This window comes from Rhinopithecus roxellana, chromosome 1 (assembly GCF_007565055.1).
Source record: "Rhinopithecus roxellana isolate Shanxi Qingling chromosome 1, ASM756505v1, whole genome shotgun sequence".
Classification (NCBI taxonomy): domain Eukaryota; kingdom Metazoa; phylum Chordata; class Mammalia; order Primates; family Cercopithecidae; genus Rhinopithecus; species Rhinopithecus roxellana.
Window position 1 is genome coordinate 111094546 of NC_044549.1, and position 12481 is coordinate 111107026.

A 12481-nucleotide genomic window follows, 5' to 3' on the forward strand; every position below is an offset into this window, starting at 1 on the left:
ACCACAGTGGTAGAAGAATATTTTTAAATGACAATGGGGCAAAAAAAAATCACACACAGGGAAATTAGAACGTACTTTGAGATGAATGAAAACAAAACACAGTATACCAAAACATGTGAGATATAGATAAGAAGTGCTTAGAGGAAAATTTATAGCTGTAAACACCTCCATTAAAAAAAAGGAAGATATCAAATCAGCAATCAAACTTTCCACCTTAAAGAAAAACCAAGCCAGGGGGTAGGAAATAATAAAGATTACAGCAGAAATAAATAGAAAAAAGAAAAAGAAACAAAATCAGCAAAATCAAAAAAATGTTCTTTGAGAGGATCAACAAAATTAAGAAACCTTAAGTCAAACTGACCAAAAATAAAAATGAAAAAAAGCACCTCAAATTGCTAAAATCAGGAATGAAAGTGAGGCTGTTACCACAGAGAAATTGAAAGTATCTTAAGGGAATAATATGAACAATTGTTTGTACAATTCATTATATGCCAATAAATTAGGAAACCTAGACGAATGGACAAGTTCCTAGAAAGATACAAACAATTGAAATTGACTCAAGAAGAAACAGAAGCCCTTAACAGACTTATATAACAAGTCAAGAGATTGAATTTGTCATGTAAAACTTTTCCACAAAATATAGCTAAGGCCTAGACGGCTTCAATAGTGAATTTTGGCCGGGCACGGTGGCTCATGCCTGTAATCCCAGTACTTTGGGAATCCGAAGCAGGTGGATCACCTGAGGTCAGGAGTTTGAGACCAGCCTGATAAACATGGCGAAACCCCATCTCTACTAAAAATACAAAAATTAGCTCACACGCACCTGTAATCCCAGCTACTTGGGTGCCTGAGACGGGAGAATGGCTTGATCCCGGGATGCAGAAGTTGCAGTGAGTGAAGATTGTGCCACTGTACTCCAGCCTGGGCGACAGAGTGAGACTATGTCACAAAAAAAAAAAAAGGAAATTTTACTAAATGCTGCATGAAGGTTTTAAAACCAGTCATTTACAATGTCTTCCATAAAAATGAAAGAATAGTGAATTATTCCTAGCTAATTCCATGAGGCCAGTATTACCCAATTAGCAAAATCTGACATAGATATCACAAGAAAAGAAAACTAAAGATCATATCCCTAATAAATATAGGATCAGACTTGCGCAACAGATTACTAGCAAACCAGATTTAGGAACATAAAAAAGGATTAAATGCCATCACCAAGTGGGATTTATCCCAAGGTAAGATTGGTTTATCATATTAAATATCATATTAAAACCCATCAATGTATGTGCTATTTTAATAGAATATAGTACAAAAACCACATGACCACATCAGTAAGCACAGAAATCACACTTGACAAAATACAACATCCTCCATGATAAAAACACTTAAGAAACTAGAAACAGGAGGAAGTCCCTCAATCTGATAAAGACTACCTGTGAAAACTCACACCAGGCCGGGCGCGGTGGCTCAAGCCTGTAATCCCAGCACTTTGGGAGGCCGAGACGGGCGGATCACGAGGTCAGGAGATCGAGACCATCCTGGCTAATACGGTGAAACCCTGTCTCTACTAAAAAATACAAAAAAAAAAAACTAGCCGGGCGACGAGGCGGGCGCCTGTAGTCCCAGCTACTTGGGAGGCTGAGGCAGGAGAATGGCGTAAACCCGGGAGGCGGAGCTTGCAGTGAGCTGAGATCCGGCCACTGCACTCCAGCCTGGGTGGCAGAGCAAGACTCCGTCTCAAAAAAAAAAAAAAAAAAAAAAAGAAAACTCACACCAAACATTGTATTTAGGAGTAGAGACTGAAAACGTTCATTTCATCTAAGATCAAGAATGAGACAGGATATCTTTCTTGCCACTTCTATTTAGCATTGTACTGGAAGTTCTGGCCAGAGCAATTAGGCAAGAAAAAGAAAGAAACAAAACTATCTCCATTCGTGGAAAACATGATCCTATATATGTAAAAAGTCTAAGTTGGGTGCAGTGGTACACTCCTGTACCCCTGTAGTCCCAGCTACTTGGAGGTTAGGGTAGAAGGATTGATTGAATTCAGGGATTTGACACTGCAGTGAGCTATGATCATACTTCTGCGCTTCAGCCTGGGTGACAGAGTGAGACCTTGTCAAAAAAAACAAAAAGCAAAACAGAAAAAAAACCATATATACACACAAACAGCACAATAAATAAGCTCAGCATTGTGTTAGGATATAAGATCATTATACAGAAATCCAAATGTATTTCTATATATTAACAATAAGCAATGTAAAAATGAAATTAAAATTATAATTCCACATACAATAACATTAAAAATAACATACCCAGAAATAACTTTAATAAAAGGAGTAAAATATCTTTCATATTGAAAACCATGAAACATTGCTGAAAGAAACTAACGAAGACTACGTAAGTGGAAAGGCATTTTACAGGTTTGAAAAGTAAATATTGTTACATGGAAATGCTCCTTAAATTGATCTACAGATTAAACACAATTCTTATCACAGTGGAATTTTTTAAATTGGCAAGCTATTCCTCAAATAATACGGAAATGTAAGGGATTCAGAATAGCCTAAACAATCTTGAAAAAAGAATTAGAGGACTCACAATTCCCAATTTCCAATTTACTATAAAGCTGCAGAATTCAATACCATAGTACTGGCATAAAGATAGATATATAGACCAATGAGATAGAATTGAGAGTCTAAGAAGTAAACCCAAACATCTGCAGCTAACATTTTTGACAAGCATGTCAAAATAATTCAGTGGGGAAAGAATCCTTTTTTCAGCAAAGGATCTGAGACAAATGAGTATCAACATACAAAAGAATGATTTGAAACTGTGTCTCGCCCTATACACAAAAACTCTAAATGAATCAAAGATCTATGTGTTTGAAAGACCTATGTCTAAGAGTGAAAACTATAAAACTTTTATAAGATATAGATGTAAGTATTTATGTCCTTGGATTAGGCAATAGTTTCTTAGATATGATATGACACTCTAAAGCACAACCAACAAACAAAAAATAAATTGGACTTCATAACAATTTAATTGTAGAATTCTGCACATCTAAGGACACTATAAAAGAGAAAAGACAACCTACAAAATGAGAGAAAACACTTGCAAACTATCTGGCAAAAGACTTTTTATCTTGAATATATAAAGAACATATATAACGCAACAATACAAAGACAGATGATTCAGTTTTGTTTTTTTTGTTTTTTTTTTTTTTGAGATGGAATCTTGCTCTGTCGCCCAGGCTGGAGTGCAGTGGCCGGATCTCAGCTCACTGCAAGCTCCGTCTCCCGAGTTTAGGCCATTCTCCTGCCTCAGCCTCCCGAGTAGCTGGGACTATAGGCACCCGCCACCTTGCCCGGCTAGTTTTTTGTATTTTTTTTATTAGAGATGGGGTTTCACCCGGTTAGCCAGGATGGTCTTGATCTCCTGACCTCGTGATCCACCCGTCTCGGCCTCCCAAAGTGCTGGGATTACAGGCTTGAGCCACGGCGCCCGGCCATGATTCAGTTTTGAAGTAGGCAAAAATATTTGAATAGATAGTTCTCCAGAGAATATATACAAATGGCCAATAAGCACATGAAAAGATGCTGAACATCATTAGTAAGCAGAAAAATGCAAATAAAAATCACAATAAGATACAATTTCATACCCACTAAGATGACTAAAATAAAAACAGACAATAACAAGTATTGGTGGAGGATATGGAGAAAGTAGAACGCTCATATTTGCAAGTGGGCATGTGAAATTGTAAAGCCACTTTGGAAAACAGTTTGGCTAAATAATGGAGTTACCAAATATTTCAGCTCATTTCACTCTTAGCTAGAGAACTGAAAACATATGTCCACACTAAAACTTGTACATGGAGGATCACAGCAGTGTTATTTATAATAGCCCAGAGTGAAAACAACCTGAATGTCCATTGACTGATTAAAGAATACCTAAAATGTGATATTTCCATACAATAGAATACTACTCAGTCATAAAATGGAATTAAGTACTTATATGTGCTACAACATGGATGAACCTTGAAAACATGTTGAGTGTAAAAAAAAATACATAGACGCCTATTGTATGTTTTCATTTATATGAAATGTGTGGATTAGGCAAATCCACAGAGGTAGTAGTGGTTTTCAGGGACTGTGGGGAAGAGGAAATGGAAATTGCTGCTAATGGGTATGGGTGTTCTTTCTGGTATGATGAAAATTCTGGGTTTAGGTAGCAGTGATGGTTGTACAACTTTGAGAATATACTTAAAACCACTGAATTTTGCATTTAAAAAAAAAGAATTGATGAAATAAAATGTTTTGTTAATCTTAAGTTTTGCTGTAGAGATCCTGATGCAATAGATTGGAATGAGGCCCAGAATCTGGAATTTTACTAAGAACTCCAGATTATTTTGAAGGACTTGGTATATTGAGCCACAATTTAAGAAATAATATGTTGAGGTGATTTTTTTTTTTTCTAAATTTAAACATCTATCTTTGAAAATCTGAAAAATCTAGTTCCATTTTTAAAAATTGCCTTCATGTCTTGTCACCAAGGCTTCAGATTTTACAGTTCAAGTCTTAGGTAGCATTCCCTGCTAATAAAAAGTTGTTTTATTTAATTTAAACTAAAATAGATCCACAGTTGGACCCCTATATTTGTGAATTCTTCATCCATGGATTTAAAAAAGTTTGGATTAAAAATATTTTGAAATCACAATTAAAAATAACAATAAAAATTATACAATAAAAATATGAAAAGAATTTATATTAGCATTTACATTGTATTAGCTATACAAAGTAATCTAAACATCATTAAAGTATATGGGAGGCTGTGAGTAGGTTACATGCAAATACTACACCATTTTATATAAGGGACTTAAGCTTTTGTAGGTTTTGGTATTTAAGGGAGTCCTGGAACCAATCCTCCATGAATATCAAGGGACGACTATACTGAAATCTTAACATAAAATATCTTGACTTACACAATTTATTTTGTTTTCGACCACAAGACATTATTTCTTAAATTCTCTATTAAAGGAGAAAACCCTTTCTTTATCTGAGCCTGGCCTTCCTAACATTTCAGAGAACATCACTTGTGGGCTGCTGTGGCTCTGCTACTCACAGAATTTCAGTTAGGGCTACAACACCTTCGTGGTAAGTTAGGGTCTGTTGCATATTTCTGGGTAAACAACCAGGACCCAGTTATTTATAAATTTTAATTAATTAATCTTAAAAACTTGGAAAGTGAAAAGTAAATTAACAATGATCAAAGTTATTCAAAAAATTCCTAATAACCAGAGCTAGATAGATATACAGTAATGGCATTCTCATACCTATTGTTGGCAATTCTTTGAATTTAAAATAGTGAAATGCAAAGTTACCACTGCTTATCTTAAGAGACCTTGATAAAAAAAATTCCTAAAGTCAAACATTAGCTGTTGTGTACTAATTCATTTTTATGAGTACTCTTTTTTAAAAAATATTTTATTTCCATAGGTTTTTGAGGAACAGGTGGTATTTGGTGACGTGTAAGTTCTTTAGTGGTAATTTGTGAGATGCTGGTGCACCCATCACTCAACCAGTATACACTGAATCCAATTTGTAGCCTTTTATCCCTCACCCCCTTCCCATCATTCCCCCAAAGTCCACTGTATCATTTCTATGCCTTTGCATCCTCATAACTTAGCTCTCACTTACGAGTGAGAACATACGATGTTTGGTTTTCCATTCCTGAATTACTTTCCTTAGAATAATAGTCTCCAATCACATCCAGGTTGCTGTGAATGCCATTAATTCATTCCTTTTTATACGTGTATGTATACGCACGCGCGGGTGCGTGTGTGTGTGTGTATATATATATTCTCACATTTTTCTTAATCACTCATTGATTGATGGGCATTTGGGCTAGTTCCGTATTATAGCAGTGAATTGTGCTGCTATAAACATGCATATGCAAGTATCTTTTTCGACTTATTTTCCTCTGGATAGATATCCCAGTAGTGGAATTGTTGGATCAAATGGTAGTTCTACTTTTAGTTTTTAAAGGAATCTCCACACTGTTTTCCGTAGTGGTTGTACTAGTTAACATTCCCACCAGCAGTGTAGTTCCCTGTTCACTGCATCCATGTCAACATCTATTATTTTTTGATTTTTTGATTATGGCCATTCTTGCGGGAGTAAGGTGTTATCGCAGTGTGGTTTTGATTTGCATTTCCCTGATCATTAGTGATGCTGAGTATTTTTTTCATACGTTTGTTGGCCATTTGTATATCTTCATTTGAGAATTGTCTGTTCATGTCCTTAGCCCACTTTTTGATGGGATTGTTTGTCTTTTCTTGCTAATTTGTTTGAGTTCCTTGTAGATTCTGGATATTAGTCCTTTGTCAGATATATCAATTGTGAAGATTTTTTCCCACTCTGGGTTGTCAGTTTACTCTGCTGACTGTTCTTTTTGCTGTGCAAAAGCTCTTTAGTTTAATTAAGTCCCACCTATTTATCATTGTTTTTGTTGCATTTGCTTTTGGATTCTTGGTCATGAAGTCTTTGCCTAAGCCAATATCTAGAAAGGTTTTTCTGATATTATCTTCTAGAATTTTTATAGTTTCAGGTCTTAGATTTAAGTCCTTGATCCATTTTGAGGATCCTTTATCCATTTTGAGGGATGAGGATCCAGTTTCATTCTCATACATATAGCTTGCCAATTATCCCAGCACCATTTATTGAATAGGGTGTCCTTTCCCCACGTTGCTTTGTCAAAGATGAGTTGGCTGTATTTGGGTTTATTTTTGGGTTCCCTATTCTGTTCCATTGGTCTATGTGCCTGTTTTTGTACCAGTACCATCTTGTTTTGGTGACTATGTCCTTATAATATCATTTGAAATGATATGTGATGCCTCCAGATTTGTTCTTTTCACTTAGTTTTGCTTTGACTATGAAGGCTCTTTTGGTTGCATATGAATTTTAAGATTGTTTTTCTAGTTCTGTGAAGAATGATGATAGTATTTTGATGGGAATTGCATTGAATATGTAGACTGTGCTCTTAAAGCATGATAAAATGCTGTATCCATTTAAGGAAATCTAGGTTCCTTGACAGACTTATAATGACAAAGATAATTCATCAGATCTCTGATTGAAGGTGGAATGAGGAGAAATGGTAGAGGGATAAGTGCTGTGGGCTGAATGTTTATATCCCCCCCAAATTCACATATTGAAGCCCCATTTCCCAATGTGATGTTACTTGGAAGTGGGCCTTTCAGAAAAAATTAAATCAAAAGGGTGGAGCCCTCATGATGGCACTCATGCCCTATAAGAGGAGACATGAGAGGGATTCTCTCTTTCCCTCTCTCTCTCTCTCTCTCCCCCTTCACTCTGTGAGCATATAGCAAGAAGGTGAACATCTGCAAACCAGGAAAGGCTCTCACCAGGTTTGACCATGCTAACATTTGTCTTTGAACTTCCCAGCCTCCGGAGCCATAGGAAAGAAATGCTTGTTGTTTGAGCCACTCAGTTTGTGGTATTTTGTTATAGCAGCCCAACTGCTAAGAAAATAACCTTAAGAAATTGAATGTAAAAGAGGTCAGGATTGGGGACCAATCTGAGAATTCGATGATGAAGATATGCATAAGTGATGGGATCAAGGCAGCCTAAAATATTCATTAAAAGCACCCCTTTGAAATAAAGTAGACATTATTTATGTAACCATAAACAATAACAATAGACATAATAACAAAAATTTGCAGGAGTAATTATATGTAGTAATTATATGTTAGTAATTAATCCCAACCTCATTAGGTAAGTTTATTATCTCCAAGGAGGAACCTAATTTATTAAGAAGCTAACATGTTGGTCTTCTAATGTTTCAAAACTTACTTTTGTACCATTGAAATGGGAATAATTATAAGGTTTAAAAGGATTAAATGAATTAATATGTAAATAAGTCTCCCTAATACATCGTTGGGTCATATGCAACAATGATCTGCATAAAGTGCAAATCAAAAATGGAACAAGTTGTTATATTTAAGTGGATGTCGTGTGATCTATTTCATCTCATGTAAAAAGTTATGTTAACTTATAGTGTTAATAATGTATAACACTTTGAATTCTTTTGAACACAGGACACCCTGGAACAGCTGTCCCTCCACCTGCAGGCTACCCAGGAGGCTTGCCTATGGGATACTACAGTCCACAGCAACCCAGTACCTTCCCTTTGTACCAGCCAGTTGGTGGTACCCATCCTGTCCAGTATCAGCCTGGCAAATATCCTGTGCCAAATCAGCCTGTTCCAATAACATGGATGCCAGGGCCAACTCCTATGGCAAACTGTCCTCCTGGTCTGGAATACTTAGTTCAGGTACTCCATGAAAATACAAATTATTTTCTTATGAAATGTGACCATATGGACCCAATAAAAAGAGAGAAAAAGCAGAACAGAGTGAATAAAGGTAGATGGGTCAGTGATGACAGATGCCATTTGTGAAACTATAAGAATAGTGATACCAGTTTCAGAAATGTGAAAGGGAAGTAGCAAGTACAAGGATGTTTATAGTGGGATGAGTATGTTTCATAAGGGTTTATGTTGAGCTTCAAGGCATACAAGATGTTTTCTTGAAAGAAGTGTACAAGTAGAAATCAAAAACTATCATAGAGGGTAGTTGTGTTATTTGCTTAGAAATACAGAGTTAATATCAACAAAAGCAGCACAAAATAGAACAAAACACAACACAGTGGATAAATTGCTGAGTGCCTTAGTCCATTGCTTTTTACTACCATCCATTATTTTCATTAGCTACTCTTGCCACCCCAAAAAACATACAATATAAATAAAAATAATGAACCCTACAAAGAATATTTCTTCGGGCCGAGTTCCAGAGACCCCCTTCGTACAACATAGTAACTCCCTAATTAACCTCTATATAGATATTCTGCTGCCACCAGGGCATCCAGATCAAAAACTGGGTAATATGCAAAGTTTGTGTACAATTAGTTTTGTTTAAGAACCCATGTCTGAAACTAAAAAACCTGCTTAATGAAAGTAAGGTAAAGCTGGCAGAGTAGTTGCCTTTTATTTGTGGCATTGATTCCTATGGTGTCAGTTACGCATGGTCAACCAGGTTCTAAAAATACTAAATGGAAAATTCCAGAAATAGACCATTCATAAATTTTAAATTTATTCTGAGTAGCATGATGAAATCTTGCACAGTCCGTCTCTGTTCTGACTGCCACATGTATCATTCCTTTGTGCAGTGTATCCACGCTATACATGTTACCTGTAGTATACAGACCGAGTCACATAGTAGCCATCTTCGTTATGAGACTGACTTACAGTATCACGGTGCTTGCATTGAAGTAACTTATTTTACTTAATTATGTCTCCAAAACACAAGAGTAGGAATGCTGGGAATTTGGATATGCCAAGGAAAGACCAAAGAGAGGCCATAAGGTCTTCCTTTCCATGTAAAGGTGAAGGTTTTTGACTTAATAATAAAAAAATTCCTATGCTAAGGTTACTAAGATCTACAGTAAAATTAATATGTCCATGAAATTGTAAAGAAGGAAAGAAAAATTTGTGCATAGTATATACAGGATTTGGTACAATCTGTGGTTTCAGGTATCCACTGGGGGCTTGGAAAGTATCCCCTGAGGATAAGAGGGAGACTACTTTATTGGAGATCCGATAGAACCTTCTGAATCTTTTTTGTTGTTTTTAGAGAAAGGAGTGCTGAAATACATTATAAAGAAGAAACTTCCCAATTCAATACTTACCTCCCCAGGTTGACAGCCAAGTATTTCCTGGAGATATGTCATTTCTCTTTTCAATTCTGTATATTGACAGGGACCCTGATAATCTTCTGTGCTGAAAACTATTTGTATAATATTATAGCATTGGTGTATAGAAGTCAATATAGTTGGATTAGGAAAATTTGGATTTTACAAAAGCCAAAATTTATCCTAAATTATTATTTGGACAAAATATTGACAAAATGTAAAGCCACTCATTCAGGCGAAGTGCTAGAGTAAACATCTACATTATTTCAGAAGATAAAATATTTGTAGCTTATCAAGTTTAGAAAGTCTCATTTCCATACTTTGTGATAAATACAGAAGTTGTTCTTGGGAATCTAACATCTTCTACAGTTCTCTTTTCAAATTGTATAGCTTTGTTTATTTAAATATTAAAAACCTGTTTCTTAATTTCTTTTATGATTCTTATGAATTGTCCCTTTTAGGAATGTTTAGAGTTAAAGAAATAACTGAAAAAATAAACAAAACACAGGTTTGGACCCAGACAAACCAGGTTTTTAATTCTATCCTACTCTCTAGTAACGCTAAAACCTTGATAAACTTTTCTAACCTCTTGCTGCTTGAATTTTGTCATCTATAAAATAGTATTATCAATACCCACCTTATCAGATTGTTAAGAGAATTTTTAATGAGATAAGGGTCACAATGTGCCTAATATTTTTTGAACATATAGGGCTGTCCCAATGGATGAAAGCTGTGTGGCTGTTATTAGCTTAAATACCTTCTTATGGGTGAATGCAAGACATAGAGCCAATCTTTTTCTGCTATCTACCCTAGTCTTTTTGAGCTCTCACATGAAGATTACATGAATCTTTATCAAGGTTACCAAGAGTCCTAAAACATCCAAATTAGCATGATTGTATTATTTCCAGAGTCTTGGCTTTGCCAGTGACTTTACCAATTTGTCAAAGAACTGTCCCTTAACAGACACGTGTTACTGAGCTCCAGGGAGGGACATAATAATATTGAAATTAGGCCAGTTAATAATGCTGTGATGGCTTCTGAGTGTTCAAGTGAAAGAAACAATTTCACATCTCTCATTGTAAATAAAAAAGCTGGAAATGATTTAGCTTCATGAGGAAGGCATGTTGAAAGTTGAGACAGGCCAAAAGCTAGTCTTCTAGCACCAGTTAGCCAAGCTGTGAATGCAAAGGAAAAGTTCTTGAAATTGAAAGTGATATTACTCCAGTGAACATATGAATGGTGAAAAGTAAAAGAGCCTAATTGCTGATATGGAGAAAGTTTTAGTGGTTTAGAAAGAAGATCAAACCAGTCACAACATTTCCTTAAACCAAAGCATAATTCAGAGCAAAGCCCTATCTCTCTTAAATTCTGTGTAGGCTGAGAAAGGTGAGGAAACTACAGAAAAAAAAAAAGTTTGAAGCTAGCAGAGGTTGGCTCACAAGGCTTAAGGGAAAAAAAAAATTATTTTATATTATTTTATATTATTTTTTAAATTATTTTATAACATAAAGTGCAAGGTGAAGCAGCAAGTCCTGATGTAGAAGCAGCAGTAAGGTTTTCAGAAGATCCTAGCTATAATAAGATCATTGATGAAGGTGATTATACTAAACAACAGATTTTGAATGTAGATGCAGCAGCCTTCTGTTGGAAGAAGATGTCATCTAGGACTTTCATAGCTAAAAAGTAGAAGTCAACGCCTGATGTCAAAACTTCAAAGGACAGACTGACTCCCTTGATAGGGTCTCTTGCAAAACAGTGCTACTCACTGACAACACATCTGGTCACCCGAGAGCTCTGATGGAGGTGTATAAGGAGATTAATGTTGTTTTAATGCCTGCTAACACAACATCCATTCTGCAGCCCATGGATCAAAGTGTAATTTCGATTTACAAGTCTTATTGTTTAAAAAAATGAATTTCATTAGGCTATAGTTGTCATAGGTGGTGTCATTTCTCAGATGGATCTGGGCAAAATAAATTGAAAACCATGTGGAAAGGATGGTCACCATTCTAGATTCATGATTCATGGGAAGAGGTCAAAATAGCAGCATTGACAGGTGTTTGAGAGAAGGTGATTGCCGCTTTTATGGATGATTTTGAAGGTTTCAAGATTTCGGTGGAGGAAGTAATTTCAGATATGGTGGAAACAGCAAGAGAACTGGAATTCAAAGTGGAACCTGCAAATGTGACTGAATTGCCGCAACTCATGATACAACTTTGTAACAGATGAGCAGTTGCTTCTTATGTATAAGCAAAGAAACTGCTTCCTTGAGATGGAATTTACTCCTGGTGAGAATTCTGTGAACATTGTTGAAATGACAACGGTTTTAGAATATTACACAAATATAATTGATAAAGTAGTGGCAGGTTTTAAGTGGATTGACTCCAATTTTGAAGGAAGTTCTACTGTGGTAAAATACTATTAAAGAAAATTACGTGCTACAGGGAAATCTTTCATGCAGAGAAGAGTCAACTGATATGGCAAACTTCATTATCTTTTTGTTAAGAAATTGCTGCCGCCAACCTGGGCTTCAGCCATCACCACCCTGACCAGTTAGCAGTCATTAACATAGAAACAAGACCCTCTACCAGCAAGAGGATTGTGACTAGCTGAAGTCTCAGATGATTGTTAGCAGTTTTTAGCAATACACTTTTTTTTAAATTAAGGTATGTACTTCTGTTAGAATTAATACTCTTATGTACACTGTAGACTACAGTATA

General features: G+C 35.8%; 1 protein-coding gene across 5 annotated transcripts in view; it reads left to right on the top strand.

The window, feature by feature from the left end:
- The window catches only part of PLSCR4 (phospholipid scramblase 4), a 66387-nt gene that overhangs the window by 37633 nt on the left and 16273 nt on the right, over positions 1-12481 (top strand). For all 5 annotated transcript variants that reach the window (XM_010363395.2, XM_010363396.2, XM_030929221.1 and 2 more), the window contains one exon: positions 8111-8346. In XM_010363395.2, coding sequence (XP_010361697.2) covers positions 8111-8346 — 236 coding nt within the window. The remainder of the gene's footprint in view (positions 1-8110; positions 8347-12481) is intronic.